The sequence below is a fragment of the Myotis myotis genome, unplaced genomic scaffold (genome assembly GCF_014108235.1).
Source record: "Myotis myotis isolate mMyoMyo1 unplaced genomic scaffold, mMyoMyo1.p scaffold_m19_p_2, whole genome shotgun sequence".
Taxonomy (NCBI): domain Eukaryota; kingdom Metazoa; phylum Chordata; class Mammalia; order Chiroptera; family Vespertilionidae; genus Myotis; species Myotis myotis.
The window spans coordinates 168,168,341-168,194,573 of record NW_023416324.1 but is presented as its reverse complement, the minus strand read 5'-3'; the positions used below and the strand labels follow the sequence as shown (position 1 = coordinate 168,194,573).

The following is a 26,233-nucleotide window of genomic DNA, read 5'->3' as shown; positions in this document are numbered from 1 at the left end:
TGAGAGAGAATTGAGGATATATATGTATGGCAGTTGGTCTCCTAGTGTGGCTTTTGGTTTCTCCAGAATTTCCATGTTCTCAAACTGATAAAGTCAATGATTTAAACTGTTAAAATTTAGCAGATAGAATCTTGTATTTAATGTAACTAGTAGATGATCTTAATGGGGGAAGGGTATTAAAAGTGGTGGTATCAAATGGGAAAGGCATTCTAATTCTATCAGGGTTAGCAAATGGTGTGGCTGTGCAAACATGCTTTGAAATAAGGCCATCAAGACTAATTGAGGCTCTAGCTCTATAAAATAAAAATGAAAGCTACTGTGCTTTGCTTCAACGGTGATCTGTAAACCTCCAGTCTGCTCTAAAGCCCCTCTTCCCCAGCAACTACATAGGCTCATTGTACCCAAAACATTGAATACATCAAAATTCAATGCAAAGCCAGAGCAACATGAGGAGTTCTATAGACTTCAGAGGTAGAAATCAGTTTTCTAACATGGGAGATCAGGGTGAAATGCAAATGTAGCCTTCTGGAATTCACTTCAGTATAAATACAAGGGAAAACATGAGAAGGTTTATGGATGCAGTTCTCACACCTCTAAGTTCCATTATTAAAGGAATAATTTATACAGATGAAAAATGCAATGGAAAGGTAGAATTTAGCTGAGAGACATACTTTACATCTTATTTCTACAATATAAGTGCTTTCAAATCAGTTTCCACATCTACAAAATAGGAATTATAATAAAAACAATATTTTCAGAAAACATAAATGGAAAGGGATTATTGAAATATTTTTTTAAAAAATATATATTTTATTGATTTTTTACAGAGAGGAAGGGAGAGAGATAGAGAGTTAGAAACATCGATCAGCTGCCTCCTGAACATCTTCCACTGGGGAAGTGCCCGCAACCCAGGTACATGTCCTTGACCGGAATCGAACCCGGGACCCTTCAGTCCACAAGCCGACGCTCTATCCACTGAGCCAAACCGGTTTTGGCAATTGAAATATTTTTAAAATATAAAACAAGCCTAAAAATATAAGGAGATTTGTGTTTCCACCTAGCATATAAGTTACCAGACAATGCCACTTTCACAAGGCATGCAAAACCATAAATTTTTTAAGCCTATTGGGGAGTTGAGGTCAGTAGACAATCAGAGATAGTAATTTCCAAATGTTTACAGCTTATCTTAGGGGAGGGAGGGCATACAAATGGTTTCACCGTTGGTAGAACATTTAAGGAAGAGGAGGCCACCATACAAGTAATTAAGAAAAAAAAAAAACTTAAAATTTTAGCAAATTTCTAAAGTAAATGTATAGGTTGCATGGGAGGTTAGAATTCCTGGAAGCCCCAGGCATAAGTGAAATCCACATTCATTAACTAGGCCTATAATATGCTAAAAATAAAAATAATTAAAAAAACCACACATGATATCAGTGACTGGATTCAGAATAGAAACAATAAATGATTTAAAGCTAACTTAGAAACTATTCTAAATGAAAAACAGAGAGAATAAAGAATATGACGAAAATCAGAACTCCCACAAGGTGGGGGATAATATCCAATGAGCTAACATACATGTAATTGAGGTAACAGAAAGAAAAAAAGGAAAGAGAGTGCGACAAAATTTTAAAAGATAATGTCCAATCCCCCCCCCTAAAATTAATGAAATAAAACAACCAAGAATCTCAGAAGAAATATTTTTAAAAAAACTACAACTAAGCCCATCATAGAAAATCAGTTGTAGCTGACTTCCTACAGACACTATGCAATTCAAAAGAAAATAATAGAACACTAACTTTTAAAACTGAAAAAAGAAAAGCTGTTATCTCAGAATTCTATCATGAGCAAAATCATTAAAAAATAAAGGTGAATTGAACACTGTTTAGATCAGTGATGGCGAACCTGTGACACGCGAACTCATTTTTTTTTTGGTTGATTTTTCTTTGTTAAATGGCATTTAAATATATAAAATAAATATCAAAAATATAAGTCTTTGTTTTACTATGGTTGCAAATATCAAAAAATTTCTATATGTGACATGGCACCAGAGTTAAGTTAGGGTTTTTCAAAATGTTGACATGCCGAGCTCAAAAGGTTCGCCATCACTGGTTTAGATAAAACATTGAAAAGAAGTTAAAGGAAGTTTTTATGCAAAAGGAAAATAGTACTACACGGAAAAGTATATCTAAGCATACACACACACAAAGAACATGATCAGTGATGATAAGTGTAACTATAAATTTAAAAAATGATATTAAAAATAACTGCAAATCAAAACTAGAAAAAAAGTATGGGGTTTATAACAGGTAAAATTTAAATACCTGACAATAATAATCTAAATATAAATAATGATTGTGGTAAAATAAAAATAAATTGTTGAGACATTGTTACATTATATGTGAAGTGGGAAAATATGATTTAAAGGAATATTAGCAATATAACAATGCATATTGTAAACCTGTAGCAAGATCTTAAAAATAAATAATAATTCAAAGGCAGAATGAGAGGAAATAGAACAGAGAACACATGGAACAAAAAGAAACTTTTTAAGATGGTAGTTTTAAATATATCAATAATTGCATGAAATGCAAATGGTCAAAATACACCAATTTAAATTTAAGGTTAGCAGATTGGGGGGAAGAAGCAAGCACCAATATTATGCTCTCTATAGGAACCCATCCTATATAATAATTCTATATAATAAAAGGCTAATATGCAAATTGACTGAATGGCAGAACAACCAGTCGCTATGATACACACTGACCACCAGGGGGCAGATGCTCAATGCAGGAACTGCCTTCTGGTGGTAGTGCGCTCCCTCAGGGGGAGCACCACTCAGCCAGAAGCCAGGCTCAAGGCTGGCCAGCGCATTGGCAGTGGCTGAATCCTATCCTGCCTCCGTGGCAGTGCTAAGGACCCCTTGGGGGATGTCTGCCTCCTGGCTTAGGCCTGCTCCCCATGGGCTTAAGCCAGCAGGTGGATATCCCCTGAGGGGTTCTGGACTGCGAGAGGGCGCAGGCTGGGCTGAGGGACCCCCCCCCACACACTGTACAAATGTCATGCACCAGGCCTCTAGTTTTAAATATAATGGCATATATTAATTATAACTAAAACAATGTGGGGGGAAAATATACCATGCCAATAACAATAATCAAAAGAAAGCTATCATAAACATGTTAATATCAGAAAAGGTAAACTTTAAAACAAGGAATTGTATTAGGGATAAAAGATAAATTGCATAATGATGAAGGGCTATAGAAGAGCTTAAATATTAATAAAGCAAATGCTAATAGAATTAAAAGCATAAATAAAGTAATTAACAATTGTTCTTAAAGACATTTGTAGTTAAACCTCAGTAATTTGGAGAACAAGTAGACAAAAACCATTAAAATATAGATTTGAGCATTATCAGCCAATTTAACTTTATTAAGATGCACAGAACACTCCATTTAATAAAAATAGAATGCACATTATTTTTAAAGTCCAAATGAACAAAGTAGGAAACTATATTGTTGATTATTAAATAAATCTTGACAGATTTAACATAACTGAAAAAATACAAAGTATGTTTCCTAACTATGAAGCAATTAAATTATAAATCAATAACAGCAAAATACATAGAAAATTACCCAAAATTTGAAATTTAAATTATATTTCCAAATAATCTTTAGTCAGGAGTTAAATTATAAAATATTCCAAAGTATATAAAACATAAAAACAGAGCATATCAAAATGCATAAGATATAGCTAGAGCAGTGCTTAGAGGAAAATATATAGTACTAAATGCCTATATTAGAAGAAAATAAATATCTATAATAAGCTAAATATCTATGTTAAAATAACATTAAAAAAGGTTAGCAAATTAATTCCAAATCAGAAAAAAAATAAGGAAACAATAGAAAGAAGAAATCAGTAAAATAAAATGATGAAAATAGTAGAGAAAAATCAATGAAACAAAGTACTAATTATTTGAATAGATAATTAAAATTGATAAAATCCTAGAATGACTGTTCAAAGAAAAAAGTTTAAAGTATACCAAAATTGGTAATGAAATAGGGACTGTTACTACAGATCATACAAATATTAAAAGGAAAAGAGAGTAGTATAACTTTAATTCAATAGTTTAATAAAATGGATCTATTATTTGAAAGATGCAAGCTATGAGAATTCACTTGAAAAAAATAGCTAAAATGATTAACCTTATATCTATAAAAGAATTTGAAGTTTTAGTTAAAAACCTTCCCATGAAGGCAATTAATGGCATAAGTATCTTTATTAGTAAATTATACCAACTATTCCGAGAAAATAATACAAATTCCACAAAAATTCTTTGAAAAAAATAGATAGGATGTTTGTGCTCCACCAAATTATTGTTGAAATCCCACATCCCAATGTGATAGTGCTAGGAGGTGGGGGTCTTGAGAGTTGATTAGGTCACAAAGGTGGAGCTCTCATGACTTGGATTCCTGCCCTTATGCAATAGGCCCCAAAGAGCTCTCTCACTTTTCCTGTCCTCTGTGGACACAATGAGAAAACCACCATCTCTGGACCAGCAAGTTGACCCCATCAGTCACCATATCTGCAGGCACCTTGATCTTGGACTGCCCAGACTCCAGAATATGAGAACTACTATGTACTATGTTTGTTGTTTAAGCCACTTAGTCTGTGGTATTTTTGTTATAGCAGCCTAAAGGGACTAAGACAAGGGTCTAATTCTTCCCCATCATTATATGAGACCAGCGTAACTCTGATACCAAAATATGAAAAATATATTTTAAACGAAGAAAAAGACCTATATTCCACTTAAATAAAGATCCTTAAAAGTATTAGTTCTTCATAAAAATATAGGAAAGGAAATATATTATAATCAAGTGGTTTTTATCTTAGAAAGGAAGATTATACTTTACCATGTCAATAGACTGAAAATAAAATCATCTCACTAAATGCAGAAAAAATATTTTTTTAATTTACAAATTTAATGTTTATTTATGATTTTTTAAAAGCTTTGAAAAAACTAACAAGAGGGAATTTCCTCTACCTGATAAAAGACATCTATAAAAATCTACATTGTTGGGCCAGTGTTTCTTAGTGGTTGAGCATCAACCCATGAACCAGAAGATCACGGGTTCGATTCCCAGGCAGGAGCCATGCAGTAGGCAGCCAATTGATGTTACTCTCTCATTAATGTTTCTATCTTTCTGTCCCTCTCTTATACTCTCTCTCTAAAATCAATAAAAACATATTAAAAAATACAAAACAAAAACTACGTTACTGTATTTAATGGTGATAAAATGAATGCCTTCCCACACCAAGATCAAGAACAAGTCAAGGATATTCACTTTCCACTTGTATTCAGTATTGTACTGGAAAACCTGTTGATGGAACTAGGCAATTACAAACAAATAAGAGCTATACAAATTGAAACAAAATACACAAAACAGTTTTTATTCCAAATAAGAGGATTTTATATATGTAAAAAATACTGTGTAATCTACAAAAAACTGAGTAGAACTAATGAATGAGTTTACCAAGATGACAGAATACAAGATCAATATACAATGATAAATTTATTTTTACCAACTCAGAATGTTTGTTTAGAAATTTAAATTTTAAAACAACCATCTGTAACAGTATAAAAATAATTAAGGATAAATTTAACAAAATATGTGCAAGATTTGTATGCTTTTGAAAATAAAAATATTGTTACTAGAAATCAAAGAACTAAATAAAAGAAATAAATATTTTATGTTCTCAGATAAGAACATTTATTACTGTCAAGATGTCAATGTTATGTAACTTGGTCAACAGAAATTTCAATAAAATCTCAGCAAGCTGTTTTGTATACAGTGATAAGATGATCCTAAAATGTATGTGGAAATGTAAAGTACCTAAAATAGCCCAAAGAATTTTGAAAAACTTCTAGAAATAAAACATAGGGGAACATTTTGCAAACTTTGTGAGGGAATTATTTTTTGACTTTTTACTTATGACACAAAAAGCATGATCCATTTTTTGTTAAATGGCTAATTGTACTTCACCAAAATAAAAAATGCTTATTCGGTAAAACAAACTATTATGAGAATGAAAAAACACCACAGAGTGGGAAAAAATTGTAAAACACAAGTCACAAAAATCTTCTATCTAGAATACGTAAAGAACTCTCAGAACTGAATATTAGCAAAAGATTTGAACAAACACTTCACCAAAAGATATAGGAAAGGGGAAATAAGTACACAAATAGTTTCTCAACATCATTAATCATTAAGAAAATATAAATTAAAGCACAGTGAAATACCGGTATACATTTATTAGTATGGCTAAATTTTTGAAAATGACAGTGTCAAATGCTAGCAAGGATGTTGAACTCCCACACATTTCAGGTAGGAATGCAAAATGGGAGAGCGATTTTAGAAATCAGTTTTTTCTATTTCCTATCTAATCTAATAATGGGTAATATGCAAATTAACCATCACTCTGCCACAAAAATGGCAGCACCCATAGTGTCACGAGCCACGGCTGCGGAGCGAGGGTGTCTGGGCAGGCAGCACGCCCCCAGCCCAGTGGACATGATGCAGGGGGTGCTCTGCACGTGAGCTGCAGAGGAAACACCTTTTCTGACTGCTCATTGGCCCCTGTATGCCACCACTCACAGTGTTCTTGGTAACTTGAGTAGTAAGAATCCAAGAAGGTGATCTAGGGTTTTTCCACCACACTCCTGGAGGAAAAAACTAAGGTCCGCTGCTGGATGGGCTAAGAAATGTCATATCCTGCTCTAGCCGGTTTGGCTTAGTGGGTAGAGCCTGGGCCTGCCGACCACAGGGTCTGGGTTTGATTCTGATCAAGGGCATGTACCTAGGTTGCAGGCTCCTCCCTGGCTGGGGCCCAGGTCAGGGCTCATGCAGGAGGCAACCAATCAAAGTGTCCCTCTCAGATTGATGTTTCTCTCTGTCTTTCCCTCTCTCTTCCAAGCTCTCTAAAAATCAATGGAAACATATTCTCAGGTGAGGATAAAGAAAAAAGAAAGAAAGAAATGTCATATCCTATTAAAGACACATCTTGAAAATGCCTAAAGAAAGTTGTCATTTTTTCGTGGTGAAGGGACTGGACTCCGTGTTGAAGATACCTTGGTGGCTGCTGCAGCCGGCAGTAGCAGCAGCAGCAGGGTGATGGAGCTGGCACCTTCCCCCGATCAGCCCGGTCACCTCCCTCAGAGGGAGGCCAGACTGCGGCTTAGGCTCGTTCCCCATGGAGAGCGTCAGGACATCCCCTGAGGGCTCCCAGTATGTGAGAAGGGGCAGGCTGGGTTGAGGGACCCCTCACCCAGTGCACAAATTTTGTGTACCAGGCCTATAGTTAAGTCAATATAAGCTTACCACATGATCAAGGGATCCCAAATCTATGTATTTTCCCCAGATGGAATGAAAACATATATCCACCCAAAGACCTCTACATTAATGCTCATGGGAGCTTTAATCATAATGACCAAAAAACTGGAAAAAAAAAGTGTTCACCAACTGGTGAATGAGTAAGCAAGTTGTTGTGCATCCATCCAATAGAACACTCTCATTAAAAAGAAACAAGGTGTTAATATATTTAGCCACATGCATTGAACTCAGATACATTATTCTAAGTAAAAGAATCCAGATACTAAAGACTGCATACCATATAATTTCCTACAGCCTTCTAGAAAGGGCAAAATTATAGGGACAGAAATCAGATCAGTGGTTACCAGGATGTGGGGGTAGGGTAGGGGTTTGATTGTAAAGGGGCATGAGGAAAATTTGGGTGGAGAGGGTTATTATAGACATGTTCCATATCTTGATTGTAGAGGAGGCTACATACTTTCTACATTTGTCAAAACTTATCAAACTATACACCTTACGAGGGTGAATTTTGTAAACATAAATTACATTGCAACAAACCCGACTTGAAAAAAATGGTAGGAAGTATGAGAGAATAATTCAGGTAATGGCACTTGCAGTCATGTTGGTCTTAGCACAGTTTTGAGGTTAAATAATGTCCTGAGTCTTTTATCTCCCCCTCTCAATCCCTTTGTCAGTTGGGTTTTACCAAAGGTAATTCCACGGGAGATTGTATCCAGGAAGCAAAGTGAAATCTCGGTTGTTTACTTCAAATTTTTCTTCCCTTATACACTGCTCTTGATGTAAGGTCAGGCTTCTGCCAGCCAACTTTCTCTATACAGACTTCTCTGTCTCTGGGTCCCTGTAATCACCTTTAACCCTTTCTGGTTCCCCTACATGCTGTCCACATTAAATTTTCCCCGAATTACTGAATTTAAATGCACCATTTTTTTTTCCTATCAGAATCCTCACTGATAGAAAGAGCAACAACTCCTGGTCCTATCGTTTTTAAGCTGTGAGCACTTAGGCTAGTCATTTCACATATTTGAGCTTTTATTTTCTCATCTGTTGCATATGAATAATGATACCTTCTGGGCAAGGCTGTTATGGGAATGAAGCAATGCTATACTAACGGAAAAACTTTTCATTAATATTGTTTCCCTTTCTTATTTCAGTCTCTACCATTCATCACTGTTGTTTCTCTTTCTATTTTTTCACATGGTTCCATTTCTACCCTCCTTTTTAAGATAACATAAATTTTCTATTATGTACAAATGCATAAGTAATTTACATAGGGGTGTATAATATGCAGAACCCTGTATCAATGGCTTAAATGTACCATGGTTTTGTTCCTGGAATAAACTGTTGCTATTTCTGCTGCTGCAGAACAGTTAAGTCAAACTTTTGAATTAGGTCAACAAAATCCACAAATAGGGTGGAATCTTTGGACTGTCTAAGCAGGGACAGATCTGGAATAAATCAGCCACAGATATCACTTGTCAGCATGCTGAGGGAGGCGTTTCAAATAAGGGTGGAAGGTACGTCAAGAATATTGGCTTCTGGTAGCATTATGATGCATCCGTTAAATCTGTATTGAGAGTTTTCCATCATGTGGATTCAAGCTAACATAATCATTTTATGGCAGCAATGTCTAAACAAGAGTCCACAATTAGGCTGTATTTTTATCTTGACTTGTGAACTATCACTGCCAACTACTCAGATTTCAAGCTTGTTGAGACATATGTTATCCCTGGAAACCCTTCATAAAAATGAAGCATTTTACTGTTCCACCAATTCAAGTGTGCTCCGGTCAGTTCCCCATTGAGATCCAAATTAACCATGTAATTGTTCCTATACTGGTGAGTAGAATTTTAAATGGCTTTTTAAGCAAAACCAAAAAGAACAAATTTATTTTTATTTGTGCAAAAACATAAAATGGTTTGAATTCTCTCTTCTAGCTTTTTAAATAGTGAGACAGAACGAACTTGTGGGAAAAGACTGGGTACGAAATTAAGATCTGTATTTGAAATCTGGCTCTGCTACTACTTCTAGCTGTGTGATCTCATAAAGTCACTCAGTTTATCGAGCCTCAGTTTCTTTATCCATCAAATGGGGACCTGCTGGTGAGACAAATGAGCTAATAATGATCTAACACATTAGCATACTACCTTTAGGACTTAATAACACTGTTTTGCAATTTGTCTATGTGAAGTTGCATATGGAGATAGTAGGAAACGGGAATGGAGAAAAGTTTCAGACAGAGGCAGGGGAATGTTTTGGTTAACAGGAAATTAAAATACTAGACAACAAGAGCAAGCTAAGAATGATCACAACGTCTGCATTTATAGCCCACATGTTGCAGTTCAGTATTTTTAGGTTTGTTAGTGACAGCTTCCCAGTATAGCAATGTTAATTATGAAGTAGCTGTCAGTTCCACTGACAGCGCTGTTCACCTGACGGAGCTGAAACTGCTCACCATTTCCATACATGATCCTTTAATTAAAGGGTCCAAAACATACAACAATAAATCAGTTTTGGTTTCTGATTATACTCTCCCAAAATCTTAGTTTGAAATACCCTAGTGATTTTTTTAAAAAACAAATCTTAGTACAATGAATTTCCAATATATGGTTTGTAATTATCTGAGCTGGACAAAAACTTCAGGAAGATGTGATGGCTGTAAGGCTGAATGCACAATATTAAATGTATACTTAAATTTTCCAAAGCCCCAACTCCCATTTTTTACTAAAATGCCATGATCAAAGCAATAGGCATAATAAATACGAAGAGAAAGAATAGGAGGAGGAAACAGAGAGAGAGGTTGAAACGAGGCTTGGGGAAATGTTCAGTGGAAAATCTGTAGAAATGATGTAAGAGAAAGCAAAGGCAGGGATTGGAGTAAGGGGTGTATAACTGAGACTATAAAAACTCAGAGAGAAAACTCACCATCAGGGCTGAGTTTGGGAGAAACTGCACAGACAGGACTCTAAAGTTAGAATCTCCTGACTTTTCACAAGGTAAGTTAGACATAAAAGCTGATAAAATGTTAAGGTTTTTCTCCTTTTAGCTATTTTAAAATTTTACATCCTTTTAAATGTTTTGGTTATATTTTGATTTTGTTAAAATTAGAAATGTTTTTGGGGGGTAATATTTTCATCTCTAAAATGAGTAAAAAATCTAAGATAATTTTGTAATGCAAACTTCAGGTGGAGTTAATTGTTTGCTCAGACATTTCACATTTATTACATGATTTTTTTGGCGTTTATATTCTATTTCAAGACAAAGAGAAAGGGAACTCAAAATGTTGTTTCTATATGTATGTTAATAGCATTAGTTTGCTTCCATAAAATATGTCCAGTGTTAGGAAATATCTTAATGTATAAGAGAGAACTGTTTATAAAAATAGGTAGAGAGGAAGATTTTTCTCTTATCTTTATTTCTATCAAAATTGGAGTCAAAGAAACATCTCTAAATTAAATTCTACATTCTTTAAACCTAAATTACCCTATGTTTTTCTTCTTATGAAACACAAATACGCAAGTATGGTATTAATAACAGTTTAGAGTAGACAGATCATGTTTATTCTTCAGTATTTGCTGAAGTGCTTTGGCTATTAAATGATTGAATTGAAAGTTAATCTGAAACATGTAGTTGAGTTCTATTTAAGAACAAATTTAAAATTTTGTTTCAGGTTTTGTTCTGTGGAAACATTGTACATTCTATAAATGCAGTTTAGCAATGCAAACTACTGTTCCTTCAAATTACATTAATAGATTGTGTACATTTAGAAATGTGATTATTTGTTTCTGAGTTATTTTTCTAGAAATTAAATATGATTTATGATTATTTTAATGCCCCTATAAGCTGTGGATTTGATAGGATTATATTTAATTTCCTCTACAAAAACATCAGGCATTTTTTGTGTCTCCTCTTTACTTTGGCACTTAACCCTTCAGCAATCATAGAACTTGTGTTAAATAGAGATTCCAGTAGTTATGAATTCAAGTCTCCTCTTTGTAAGTTAATTGTAACATGGTTTCATTCAGTAAATTATTTAAGGTATTTAAGCTTCACATTTGCATTCTCTTCCTCATTTCTCAGGGTTTTGAACTGATTCTTCTGTAACAAATCATAGAAAGAAGAGAAGTACATATGTTTAGTAGAGTTTGTTTGGGGCATCAGGGGCCATACTTTCAATTTCTTGTTCAAATTCTTTCCATGATCTTAACATTTGTATAATAAAATTAGATTAATTGAGCTTGTCTTAAAGGAATAGAACTCAAAGTAAGCAATCCCAAAATATTACCCCAGCACTGTCACAATGCAGTTTTGCAAATTCAGACAAGCCTTAAGCATAGAGTGGGGCTCAATAATGTTCTGGGAAGCCCCCATATCAGCATTTTTTCCTACAATATAGAATGAGCAGCCAGTATGGCAGGATCTTGGGGTTAAGCTTTAGACATCATCTAATTTAACCTCCTTGTCAATAGTTCATCTTCTTTGATCCCTACCGACCAGACAACTATTGTTTAGATTCAATGGTGCTATGGGAGGAGCACAAGCTTTGCTTAGGAAACCATACTTCTAATCTCAGTTCTGACTTCACCAGCTTTCACCCAACCTCCTAGGGGTCCCTTTTCCATCAGTAAAAGTTCTCTCCTAGCCCTAGACATACCTCTCCCCAGGCCAGCTCCCAGGTGCTTGAAGATCTCTCAGAATAAAGGCATTTTATTTTTTGGCTGAGCCCTTATTTCCTTCCTCCAAATATTTCCCAGGGTACCTCTCTGCAGCAGCGGTTAGCATCACCTGCCAGTAATTGCCAGTTTCTTGGTTGACTTGAACTGGCTGTTGCCCAGCTTTACACTTTCTCCCTAAGGATGTCCCATCAGCTCCGCCCTCAGCAACAAGCACCTGCTCTCTCCTCTTCTTCACCCATTTTATATATCCCCTTTATATCCTCTCCCTTGGGCAAGTTCATTGTCTTTGAACCTCACTCTTTTTATCTATTGAGGGTTTAAACTTGGCAATTTCTAATGAGTACCCCCGTCCTTTCTAAAATTCTGTATTTCTAGGACACGTAAGTCTCTGAACATTTGAAAAAACACACTTTTAAAATATCATCCAGCCCACCACCGGCACCCTGGCTGCTGACCCACGAGTCATAGCTGTGGCTTCCCGTGGACCTCTCCCGGGGCTTCTTGGGGCCCCATGTTGGTGGTCGCATTTCCCTGCAAGCTCTGACCTTCCATCCATGCCAGGTCTCTAAGAAGGTTGGAAAGTGATGTGCTCTCTTCCTTGACTTCCTTCACAGCCCATCCCTTCCTAGCTGTTCCTTTTCTTTGTAAAGTGTAGTTTCTGTAGCAAGGTCCCTATTTCCCATAAGACTCATGGTGGCTCTGCTTTCCTGACACAATCCTGACTATGCTATACTCTCAGGATTACAGAAACTATGTAAAAACCATGATTTTTCACACAACATAACGAGTGACTTTTAAAAAGTGAGATCAATAAAAACATATTGTGCATTATAGAATAAAAATAAATTTCATATAAAATTATATTAAAATTCAACTAAATATTCGCTTTTGTTTGTTAGAGCTTAAAGCATAATATGTTTTGGGTGTAACTGAGATTTCTTCCCTTTGTTTCCTTCCCATTATGATATTATCTATAGTTGTATGATAATATTTTAATAGAACAATTATGGCTGCAGTTAATGACAATGTGTAATATACTGCAATGTGAAATAGAGCAATTGCCACTTGTCTCTTTAGTGAAATTTCCTTCCCCTACTCAATATTATTTTATATAAAAAAATCTAATTTTTTTTTACTTTACTATAATTCTAGATTCCAAAGACTCTTTGTTCCTTAAAATGAACATGGAAAACAAAGGTTTTCTTTTTTCATAAAAATATGTATTTTTTGAAAAGTTGTTATATTCAAAGGCAATATCAGGATGGCAGCTATTATTTACTGAAAAACTACTTTGTGCCCATCACTTTGCCTATATTACTTATAATCCTTACAATAAACCTACAAAGTAAGTCTTTGCCCCATTTTCTCAATAAAGATATTAAACCAGAGGAGCTAAGTAACCCAGTCAGGAATCAGACCCAGGTCTCTGTACCTTAAGGACCACCCAATGTCTTTCTACCTATTCACTGTATTGTACTGGAAAGTATCCATATATTAACTGAAGTTAGGAAGCTAGAGTTTAAAAAGAACAAAAAAAAAAAAAAAAAACAAGTTCTGTCAGTTCATTTATTAAAACAATATAATTAGAATATTTTCCATACAGATCCAACATGATGGTTATGAGGACAAATGGAGATAGATGAGTACTTGCAAATGCTTTTGGTTTTAAGTTACATACAAAAATTGTGCTTGAAGGAAATGGAACATTCCAGGAAGATTGTGCTGTTAGAGGAGGGAATCCCTGGCAGGGCAATGATAGGGGCTTCTATCCCCACCAGGCTGTGAGCAACAGGGAGAGTGTCTTACTCACTTTTATGCCCCTGGTATCTGATATAGTGTGTACCTAATAAGTGCATCCTGTTATTATTATAAAATGTATATTTTGTCCCTTCATTTACATTTTAAAGAGTTTTTCATTGATTATATTGGTTAGTTTAGTGTAATTAAAATATGTATTAATATTTAATTAAATATTATATATAAGTACAATGTGGGCAGAAGGGTGAAGGAGGTGATGACATTCCACATCATCCTGAGGCTTATTATGCCTTATTCAACTGCATTCATCCACTTATCCCTTTGAAAGCCTTTTCCTACCACATAAAAATTGCCTGCATATCAAATGGCCAAGCAGAATGTCATGTGCAGCTCTTCCAGCTTTTTCTGCCCATAGTTTTAAAGATTCATGTTTTTTTTCTCCTTTATTTAACATTAGAATTAAACAATAAATGCCCTTACCAGGGTTGTATACAATCACACAAATTCTTTTCTATTTGTAGGTGACAGTAATAATTCATGGATCTCAACATAAATTGATGTTTGATAAGGAGAAATCATAAACTGTACTGGGATAATTATTGGGGAATATTGATGCAAGTCCCTTTCATTAGAATGAGAATCTGCCAGGTGAAACATTAATTGACATACTGGGATTTTGGCATGAATTTTCTAACATATTGCTATAGGAATAAAACTTGGGCAAATCTTCTCCAAGCTTTAGTTTCCATATCAATAAAACAGAAATGTTAATATCTGCCCTGCATTCCTGTTTACCACCATATAAGGCTGCTCTATGTATTTATTCAAAATAAGGTTGACTCTATACCAGGCATGCTGTTGGGTGCTAAGACACACTGGTGAATATGACATCATTCTTACCCTGAAAGAGTTGACATTGACAACTAAACACTTTGCTAAACATGCATACCTGGGCTTTTGAATAATGAGATCTTCCTTTAAAGTGTCATTGTAGGTTTCTGTCTTCTTAAATTTTTGCAACTAGTAGTATTATTGAAAATTCCAAATGGGGGGAAAAAAACTCAAAATTTTACAATTTTGGAAGGCAATAGTGTCTGTAAAAGAATGAAAATGGTACCAAAGAGAATAAAATCAGTTAACACATGTATCATAATAAATTATCATGTTCCTGATTTGTATCATTCAGGGAAAGTCATTTTAAAGCACAGGTGTCTTCCACATTAGGAACACCTCCTCCACAGACGTTCTACTCTATAAGCAATTTGTTTTGGAGATGGAAAAATGCTTTATACTCCGGTGTTTGAAAACGCAAATTGTTGTTCTGGCTCTTCTCCTAAATGACTTTGTGGCTTTGGAAAATTTCCACTGGCAATTGAAGACCAATGAGAAATGGAAAAGGACTCATTCCTGACATTTTAATTAAAACATAAAAACGGGAAATGTTAAATTTGTCAATGTCAATCTGCGCCTTCCTTTCAGGATCATCTCATCACATAAAGCAAGATGACCATCACACAATGTACAGAAAATAACAAATTTCACAAAGAGACTTTTATTTATTTATTTTTAAAAATATATTTATTTATTGATTTCAGAGAGGAAGGGAGGAGAGAGAGATAGAAATATCAATGATGAGAGAGAATCATTGATTGGCTGCCTCCTGCACACCCCCTACTGGGGATCGTGCCTGCAACCAAGGCATGTGCCCTTGACCAGAATCTAACCTGGGACCCTTCAGTCTACAGGCTGACACTCTGTCCACTGAGCAAAGCCAGCTAGGGCAAGAGAATCCTATCTAATAAAAGAGAAACATGGTAATTAGCATACGACCGCTACCCTTCCCATTGGCTAATCAGGACGATATGCAAATTAACTGCCAGCCAAGATGGCAGCCAGCAGCCAGGCAGCTGGAAGCGAACATGAGGCTTGCTTGCTTCAGTGACTGAGGACTCCAACGTTTCCCGCCTGCCTTGCCTGACTCTGAGCTTGCAGTTTGAAACATTGTAACAAATATAGAAGCTAAACAAAACCCCAGAAACCAGCTTTCAGCAAGCCGGGATCTCAGAACTAGAGTTGATACAGAGTTTCGATTATAGAACGCAAACAAACCAGATACCTGCTTTCAGCAGCGGAGGCCTAAGAGCTGGAGCCAGAGCTAAACCTGGCCCAGAATAAAAAAAAATAAAAAAAAGAGCGGTTGGGAGCTTCAGTCAGCCTGAAAACAGCCCTCAGCCCCTCACCCAGACTGGCCAGGCACCCAAGTGGGGACCCCCACCTTGAAGGGTGTGTGACCAGCTGCAAACAGCCATCATCCCCTCACCCAGGCTGGCCAGGCACCCCAGTGGGGACCCCCACCCTGATCCAGGACACCCTTTAGGGCAAACCATCCAGCCCCCACCCATGCACCAGGCTTCTGTCCTATATAGTAAAAGGGTAATATGCCTCCCAGCACCAGGATCAGCGGAGCCGCGATGCCTCCCAGCACCAGGATCAGCGTGACAGGGGGCAGCACCCAAACCCCCTGATCGCCCTGCGGCTCTGTGTGTGAAAGGGGGCGGAGCCACAACCTCCCTATCCGCCCTGCTCTGTTCGTGACAGGGGAAGGCGCCCCAACCCCCTGATCAGCCCTGCTCTGTGCCTGATAGGGGGAGCTCCCCAAACCCCTGATCAGTCCTGCTCTGTGTGACAGGATGCGGCGCCCCAACCTCCCCCCCTCGGGCCCTGCTCTGTGTGTGATGGGGTAGAGCCATAACCTCCCCATCGGCCCTGCCCTGAGTGTGACAGTTGCGGTGCCCCAACCCCCTGATTGACCCTGCTCTGTGCGTGACAGGGGGCAGCGCACCAAACCCCGGATTGGCCCTGCTCTGTGTGTGACAGGGGGGAGCTCCCCAACCCCCTGATTGACCCTGCTCTGTGTATGACAGTGTGCATGACAGGGGGGAGCTCCCCAACCCCCTGATTGACCCTGCTCTGTGCATGACAGGGTATGGAACCCCAACGCCCCTGATGGGCCCTGCTCTGTGCATGACAGGGGGCAGCGCCCCAACCCCCTGATCGGCCCTGCTCTGTGCGTGACAGGAGGTGGCACCGCAACCTCCCCATCAACCCTGCCTTGAGTGTGACAGGGGGCAGTGCCCCAACCCCCCAATCGGCCCTACCCTGAGCATGACTGAGAGTGGCATCGCAATCTCCCAATCCGCTCTGCTCTGTGCATGACAGGTGACGGCGCCCCAACTCCCCAATCGGCCCTGCTCTGAGCCCGACCAGGGGCTGCACCTAGGGATTGGGCCTGCCCTCTGCCACCCGGGAGCAGGCCTAAGCCAGCAGGTCATTATCTCCTGAGGGGTCCCAGACTGCGATAGGGCACAGGCCGGGCTGGGGGAATCCCCTTCCCCCTGAGTGCACAAATTTTTGTGCACCGAGCCTCTAGTTTTAAATAAAGGGCTAAGCCCATGAGTATTTCTCAGATGTATTTTTGTGAGGCTGATATAGGTGATGTATATGGTCCTGGCAGAGGCTACAAGTTGTAACTCAATTGCTCTTGGATGAAATCCTCAGTGATTTTAAACTTCTTATTTGAGTTTATAAGGATCTAAAACTCATCCCCCACTTCTACCAGTAAAGTTCTAAGTGCCACAGCCACACTCAGTTCCCTTGTTGGTGGAGCCAATTTCACTAAAGCTGTGGAATAGCAGCGCCAATAAAGAAGAGCCCGCAAAATCCTCGCCTCTGCTTTCCAGCGAGTGTCTCAAGCACCTGGTTGCTCCACTCATCAAAGGAAACTAGAAACAACTCTCTTTCACACCCTGTTTAAACATCATTCATTGCAATACCAAGACTGTCTGGATAGTGTCAAGTTGTAATGCATCCTCTTGGTTGTTTAACATACGTTTTGCAGATTGTCTCAATAAAGGGCCCCCAATTCCCTCGATGGTTGTTGAGAATACACTTTATGTTCCCTGGAAGGAATTGGCTTCAAAGACCTGCCTTCAGCTCAGTAATAATGACTTTTACACCATGTCATTAATCTTTCCACATTACCTTAAAGTTTACAGAATGTTTTCATGCACAATTTAGAGTTCCCACTGAAAAGTTTTTACCTGTGATAAAATACGAAGAAAAATGATGAAGTGTTTTAATACAGATGGCGTATATCTTTATATATTTTAGTAAATGCATTAAATATAAATTAAATATTTGTATTGCTCTTATTTGGAAAACCTAAGGCAAAACCATAATAATTTATGCTATTTGTAAATTAATTATATAATTTTAAATGAACTATAATTAATTTAAATTTGGGCGATTCATAAAGTGAGTTTTATTAGACAATTTTGACAGTTTATGCACTTTGTTCAAGGTTACCAGGCCAATAAATAACACAGCAGGGACACATTCATATCCTTCAGCACAATTCTGAGTTTTTTCTTAACCATCACAGAGGTAATTTTCTTATATTGAATACCTACTCATTGACTGACTTTCATTTGTAAGCACTTATTAGTGCATCTAAAAAAGGATTTTTGAGTGACATTGTGTAAAACATGAGTGTATATGTAATATTGTTGGTGATTTTAGATAGCTGAAAATTCCTTTTATTAAAAATTCCTATTTTGTATCAACTAATTTGTATGTCCATTAATACTATTATTTGTGATTATTGTGAAAAATTTTAAATGATCATTTTACCTTCATAGATTATTAACTCTAAATGCAGTAGAATAAGAATTCAATAAAAATCTTTAAAATTTTTAATATCAATTATGTGATTTTAAAATTTTATCTGATAATACATTAAATGTTATACTATCTTTTCTTTCTCTGAGGAATATGACAGCACATTATGAAGTCTGGCACCTCAGCTCTAACAAATTTTGTTTTGAAAGTGTGGGGGAATTGAGCAAAATGACTTAAGCATAATGACAAAAAATGTAAAAAAACAAATAAACATTTGAAAATAAGTAGATATATCCTATTTCATTCATTCTGATGTATGTTTAACATTTCTGAAATTAGGATGCCTTATACTTGATAGCATGTCATAATTTAATTGGTAGCATTTCTTCTTTCTTAAAATACATTTATAAAATGGGATCGCTTAGCATAAATTATATCTTACAATGAATGATTTGGAGGTCCTCTTGTCGGGTAAAATATTCAAGAGGAACATATTTATGTCAAGACCTAGATGCAATATTATACACAGACACGGCTGACTTGAGGGACAATACAAAGGTTTTTCTAGCTAAATATTCACCTATTCTTATCATTACCTACAGTGTCTGCACTTAGAACAGAAAGGAGCCAGATTTACCCACAGACTCTAAAAAAAGCTAGAAGCAACTTTATAGGTCAGTTATTTTACTCAGCCTACAGAAGAAATTTAAACTTAAAATCATACAGTGATGTAGCCCCCAAGCCAAGGCAATACCTGAGTCTCAGACATCTTAAGTCAGGTCTCTTTCTATGACCACAAGCCATACAGACTTTGTGTTAAGCATAGTCCCTTTTGAGCCCTCTTTTAAAATAAAAAATTAGACTCTGTTTCCTACTATTCCTAATGCTTTTCTCTATATCAAAAAGGCCTGGGTGACTATAACTTATGGGACAGGGTAAAGGTTGTACTGAAGAGCATACTATTTTACAGATTTACTTAGGGTCCAAGCTGATTTGCCCCTTATAAAGAAGAACATTTTTTAAAAATGTTTTTATTGATTTCAGAGAGGAAGTGAGAGGGGAAGAAAGATAGAAACATCAATGATGAGAATCATCATTGGGCTGCCTCCTGCATGCTCCCTACTGAAGTAATTTCCTTACATTGAATACCTTGTCATTGACTGAAAGCCTTCATTTTTGAAGTACTTAAAAGGGGGATTCAGCCCAAAATTGGGACATGTGACCTGACCCGGAATCAAACCAGTGACCTCTTGGTGTATGGGTCAATGCTCAACCACTTAGCCACCGCTGGGCAAGACCACCATCATTTTCATAGTAAGAAGATTGTGGGCAGTGTTGTGGACAGGCATAGATTGTCATTGCCTAGTGTCTGAACTTGGGACCATTTATAGCATGTCCTATTATATCTCACTTATGCCTATGCTCTGTCAAAGTGGGAAGAGAAGATAAAAAGTAATTTAAATTACCTTTAAGTCCTTTACCATTAAGCCCTTTATTTTTTATTTTTGTTGAAAATAGGGGTGAATAGAGTATATTTTGAATATTTCCAATAAAATAATTCTAGAAGTTATCAAGATTCACTCCAAAACTTAGTCTTCTTATGAGTGTGTGGGTTAAATCTGCTATCTATAAGTCAGATACTATTGAATTTCCTTAATCAACTGAGTAATATGTTTTTTTCAACACTAGCCTTCAAAGGTAGATAGTTTAAAAGGTTTTAGTTAAGCCCTGGCCAGTGTGGCTCAGTTGGTTGAAGTGTCATCCCGTACACTGAAAGTTCTCTGGTTTGATTCCCAGTCAGGGCACATACCCAGGTTGAGGGAATAGGAGGCAGCTTACTGATGTTTCACTCTGACATCGATGTTTCTCTCGCTCTCTCTTCCTCTCTCTATAAAATCAATAAAAAGCGTGTCCTCATGTGAAGCTTAAAAAAAGTTTTTAGTTAAAAAGTTCATTAGATCAGATCTGGCTAATATGCTTCTCTTTTTCATCTTAATTCTCTCTTACTCTAACACCTCCCTTCATCCCAGTTCTTTTGTTTTTAGATCAGTGATTCTCAATCTTTTCTTTTGCTACTGCAACTCACTGAACAGACTTTTTTACAGTAACAATGACTCACTGCAGAATTGATTCTCAATAATAAAAAAATCTTTCTTGCCCTAACCTTTTTGGCTCAGCGGATAGAGCGTCGGCCTGCGGACTGAAGGTTCCCAGGTTCGATTCCGGTCAAGGGCATGTACCTTGGTTGCGGGCACATCCCCAGTAGGGGGCATGCAAGAGGCAGCTGATGGATGTTTCTCTCTCATTGATGTTTCTAACTCTCTATCCCTCTCCCCTCCTCTCTGTAAAAAAATCAATAAAATATATTTAAAAAAATCTTTCTTCATTTTAACAGAATTCTAATGTAATGCTGTTTTAAATACAATGAAATCAATTCCTTTACTACTAAAATTCCAAAGACTTTATATGTCCATGCGCTATCAATGTTCTAAAGCAATATTCAGTATATGCTGTTTCCCAAACTTAAATGATCAAATTTCACACCTCACCCCCTTGTTCCCTCCAGTACCACTCCAGGCACACATTAGATGAGCCCTTCAGGATATAATAAGTTCTTAAATGTGCAGAGTCTTTGACGCAAAGGTTAAGGTGTTACACAGTAAAGATGTTTGTTTATTCAGCAGTATTATCTAAAAAGTGAAAATGCATGCACATTAGAGACCAATTAGCTAAAAATTAATGAAGTACACTGCAGGAAGCCGCCCATTGTCTTCACTAGCAGAGAAGTGCAAACAAGGATCCCAGAATGCTGGTGAACCTTGAACCCATGGCAAGGGCCAGAGTTATGCACGGATTGTCTAGCCCTGACAATGGGGGCTCAAGCTATTTCCTGATCAAATACAGAGTAAATCCTTCTAATATTTACTGACCTTTAAGATAGTCTGTCTGCTACCACAATTACCTGCCTAAGGGCTTTATGTGTATCCAAAGTTGAATAAAAGGTTGGCGAGGCCTGGGAACCAGTGGAAGTCCTTCCCCTTGAGTTGGGCTTGCCCACCTGGCCCCCCAATATTTCCAAATTATCTCTTGTCTTGTCTCTTTCATTTGCTAGCAGCCCCTCCTCCAGATCCTGAACCCTGAACCATGCAGGACAGGGGGGAACATACACATTACACACTATATCTTAAGGCAGATCTCATGCCCACTGTCTCTTGAAGCTCCTCATACCCAAAGAAATATTCAAATATTACTCAAAAATTATTGGTGTACTGAAAAAATCGCAAACACTTCCACTTCGCTGTAGTCACACAATGAACATCCTATGAGTGTTTTTTTCTGTGATCTGGGGTATACATGGGCAGAGCAGATTTTTAAATCATGGGCTATATTTATCCACTATCAACAAAATAGGGAAATGGAGCTGAACCTAGTCCTTTCCTTCCCTCCCTATAATTTCCTCTGTTTCTAATTCTGTAGCAATCAAGTTTCAACTAGTTAATCAAATGTCTTTTGTGTGGCAGGTGCCAGGGTGTTTGTTTTCATTAGTGTACCAAATGCCATATTTAGGAACTTGGCCTTTCGGTTGACTGGCTACAAGCATGGCTTTAAACCATTAAATGTGTTTATTTAAACTGCGCATGTATTTTTACATCTCCCTATCCAAATAATCAGGATGTGGTTATCTGTAAGATGATACATTAGGACTTTTTTCCTATATACACCCAAGCACAAAAATATATGCCTCAGACATCATCATCAATATGGTAAACACCAGTCATCCTGTGCCATTTATAAGATCGCAGAGATGGAGAAACCAGGTTAGGAAAATGTGCATAAAAATAGTTAAAGGAAATCCACATGGAAAGGCTTATAAAATTGGGCAATTTTATACTTTGTAACCTGTTTTTAACATGATAAAAAATGAGGAAAGGAAAACATCACAATTGTGGTTTATCTTTGATTGAATGAGAGAACTATTTTAAACAGAGAGGGAGATGCCAGAAATATGAACTAATTTTTAAAATAGTTATGTTTTTAATATATCTTTTTATTCAGGAAAATCAAAGAGATAACAAAATCAGAAGGAAAAAAATATGATTCAGTGCTTGGTTTTTTTGAAGGCATAGATAATGCAGTTTTTGGATGGTATTTTTACCAGATTGTTGCATTCTTTCTTGTTATTTTTCTACTGTCTTAATATAGGGGCATAATCATGATTTATTCTTTTTATACTTACCATAAAACTCAGTTCAAATATCAACTTTTTAGGAAGAGAACACAGTATTTACTGTGCGTTCCCAGAAAGGGTAGAATACAGAGAAGCAGTTATGACTAACAGTGTATGACAAGATTCCAAAATAGATCAATTGGAGATATAATGAAGAACTAGTTTAGACTGCATTACATGAAAATTAAGATTATCTTTGACAAATAAATGTTAAGGACAATGCTAAAGTATTTTACCTTCATTTTCAGTCTGTATATACATATGCATGGTTAATACAGATGCTACTCTGTCTATATAAAACACTTATTTGCCTATTTTCTCCAACATAGCATTTATTACTAAAATCTACTGAGGTTTCATAGTAACAATATTTTAAGGAAGTGTCATAAAGAAAATCTTGGGTCATACCAAAAAGAATATAGTTGCTAAAGACATATTTAAATATATAATAGCTCATATATGTTCTTTCACTTATAAACTATAAATACTATATGAAATAAAAAGGTTATACATGAATGAATCCAACTCTCTCAAAGCTCTTATGAAGTGAGAACTACTCCTGACTTCACAAGTATGGAAAATAAAGCGCAAGTAGGTTAAATGGTACACACTCAAGGTCATACTAACACTGAAGCAAAAATGAGACACAAATCGTTATGCAGATCCATCCTAGAACACCTTTCATTTTTCTCCACATGATTTTTTAAAGGAAATAGGAGTTTACTGAGACTTCTCATTCATAAAGGTGGACTGGGAGACTTCACAGTGCCATACTAGGTGGCGAAGGCAAGCCTATTCTGTTGTAACTCGCAGCCCGTGATCTTCCCTCCCCCATTACCAGTGGCCAAACTGGCAGTCAGCCAATCTGATATAGACCATAGGTATGCTTTAATTGGATGTTATAATGGTTTTTAATGTAAAAAAGTCATAAATGTATAAATGACACATCTTTGGGCTTACCATACAGACACACATATGTATGCTAAGTTCCTTATGTTTCCTCCATAATCTTTGCTCCTCACTCCCATGGCAATCATAGTCATGAATCAAATTCCGTTGGTTTACACTTTAATTATATGTATAGATTTCTAAATATGTGGAATTACTTTGTGTACTTCCAGTTTAGTAAATGGTAGTATGCTATATATAATGTTCTATAAAATCTAATTTTCCCCAAAACTATATTTTTGAAATCCATGAAATATTTAGGTCATTTAACAGCAGATACATATATGTTTAAGTCATTTGCTTTAAGTCCATGTTAGGAATATACCTCAGTTGATGAATCCATTTCCTCTTCAGTAGGTTAGTTGGTTTGATTCTAATTTTTTAAAATATGTTTTTATGATTTTTAGAGAGAGAGGGAAGGAGAGGAAGAGAAAGACAGAAACATCTATGAGAGAGAAACATCATCATTGGCTGCCTCCTGTACGCTCCCTACTGGGGATCAAGCCCACAACCTGGGCATGTGCCCTGACCAGGAATAGAATCTGACCTCCTGGTTCATAGGTCAACACTCAATCACTAAGCTACATAGGCCAGGCTAGTTTGATTCTAATTTATTACTATTCTAAACAATGAGGCTATGAACTTGCAGATATATGTCTCTGTATAAACTTGGGCTCATTGTTACTTAATTTTGTGTCTAGTTGTAGAATTTTATTAGTCAGAGTTATTTAAATTTTCCAAGAACTGATTTTTATATGCTTTGAAAATATATATCACTTTTAATTTGTTTTTATTTTGTTTATTGTATCTTATCATACAGAATTTTTCAATTTTGATATAAATTTTGCTAAAGAAACCCATACATATATCTCAAGGGCCTAAAGATATTTTCCTATTGGATCTGTGGTATCTACGACATTTTTAATTTAAATGATTTTACACAAAGCATATCCTCTTTGGTTCACACAAACCTTACCAGATCATTCTCTCATACTGGACCAATTTTACACATTTCCCCTTAGGTACATGAGGCTGTAATCCCAGGATTAGACAGTCAAGAATAAAATTATACAGTAGATTTCTCAGACTGGTGTTACTTTGAATTAAAGTAATATTATAGCTGTACAACTCTAATCTTCATTTCCATGGAGATGAAGCCATGATAGAATTCATTCTGGGAGATTGACAGCTTCTATTAACTGTTATTTAAGTTTTACAAAGTAGAAGTTGAATAACTTAGTTTATCACCTGAATATAATATGCTTTATAGTTTTGTCTCCTGTCTTTATATGCCAAACTAGTAAGGTTAACCCTGATATATGTGACCCTTAGATGCTGGACTGGAGGTCGGCAAGTGCACATTTTATCCTGGCTGTGACATTGATGCTGTGGAGCTCCGGAAAGGTGCTGTCAGTGGATGCAGCAACTGAGGTAATGGGAACTAGCTTAAGGGACCAAATATATTTTCTATGAATATAAGCCATTTCTATTAATGTCATACTTTTATGACTTGGATGAACTACAAAAGGGCACTATATGCAACAGATGAATAAACAAACAGGAAAATTTATATGGGGCAACAAAGTCATTGGGAAAGCTTGGAATCGTAAACATTCATTAATAGTATTTGTTAATAAATCACATGGATGGAAGTGTAAGTCCCTGAGGGCAGAGACTACTTGATTTTGTTCATTTTTGTATCCCTTAGGTCTAATGCAGTATATAGTGAATGCTTAGGGCTTGAATCAATAAGAAGTGACTGAGTGATGAAAAAAAACAGCATGAAGTTTAGTGTTTTCTGAATTAATTCCATAAAAATTTATTAGTACTAACTATGAGAAAAATTTATTGAGTACTAACTATGAGCAAAATACTGGGGTAGGCATTGAATAGAGCCAATAAAAGACCAATTAGACATAGTCGTTGCTCTCAAATTACTCACAATCTAATATGTATTACAAATATGTTGTAATAAATCCAATACAAAGGAAAATGTAATGACTGTAAGAATCAAAGTATAGCTAAAATGCTATGGGAATGATAATAAAGGTAACAGTTGTTACAGGGAAAGAATCCAAAAGAATGATCCGTTAATATACTAAATTTGAGAGGTGGGCATGGAGCTTTGTTTAGGGGTGTGTGTGTGTGTGTGTGTGTGTGTTGTTTTTCTTTAATTTCTGTCGGGTATACCTCACCTCTATATGGTTTTATCCTCAAAAGTCTCTCTGGATCATAACTCCATGAGAAATCAAGTTTCATGACAGGCATGTCAGACAAATATAGCAAAAGTCAAATGCATATGATTACACATGTTTGAGGTGAATAGAATCAACTTTCTTGCCTGATAGGCTTTTGATGTTGGAATCAGAGATGTGCAGTCACCACCCACAGCCAGGGAAGAAAAATCAGCAGCTGATCTGGCAGATAAACTCATGCTTCTTGATGAACTTGTGTCTCTGGAGAATGATGTGATTGAAACAAAGAAGAAAAGGAGCTTCTCTGGTTTTGGGTCTCCGCTGGACAGACTCTCAGCTGGCTCTGTGGATCACAAAGGCAAACAGAGG

General features: G+C 36.6%; 1 protein-coding gene across 1 annotated transcript in view; it reads left to right on the top strand.

The window, feature by feature from the left end:
- Positions 1-10,319: 10,319 nt before the first annotated feature.
- OSTN (osteocrin) overlaps positions 10,320-26,233 on the top strand; it is a 49,612-nt gene continuing 33,698 nt past the window's right edge. Inside the window, exons 1-3 of the mRNA XM_036347136.1 lie at positions 10,320-10,378; positions 25,002-25,100; positions 26,018-26,232. Of these exons, the coding sequence (XP_036203029.1) occupies positions 25,002-25,100; positions 26,018-26,232 (314 nt within the window). The 5' untranslated portion in view covers positions 10,320-10,378. The remainder of the gene's footprint in view (positions 10,379-25,001; positions 25,101-26,017; position 26,233) is intronic.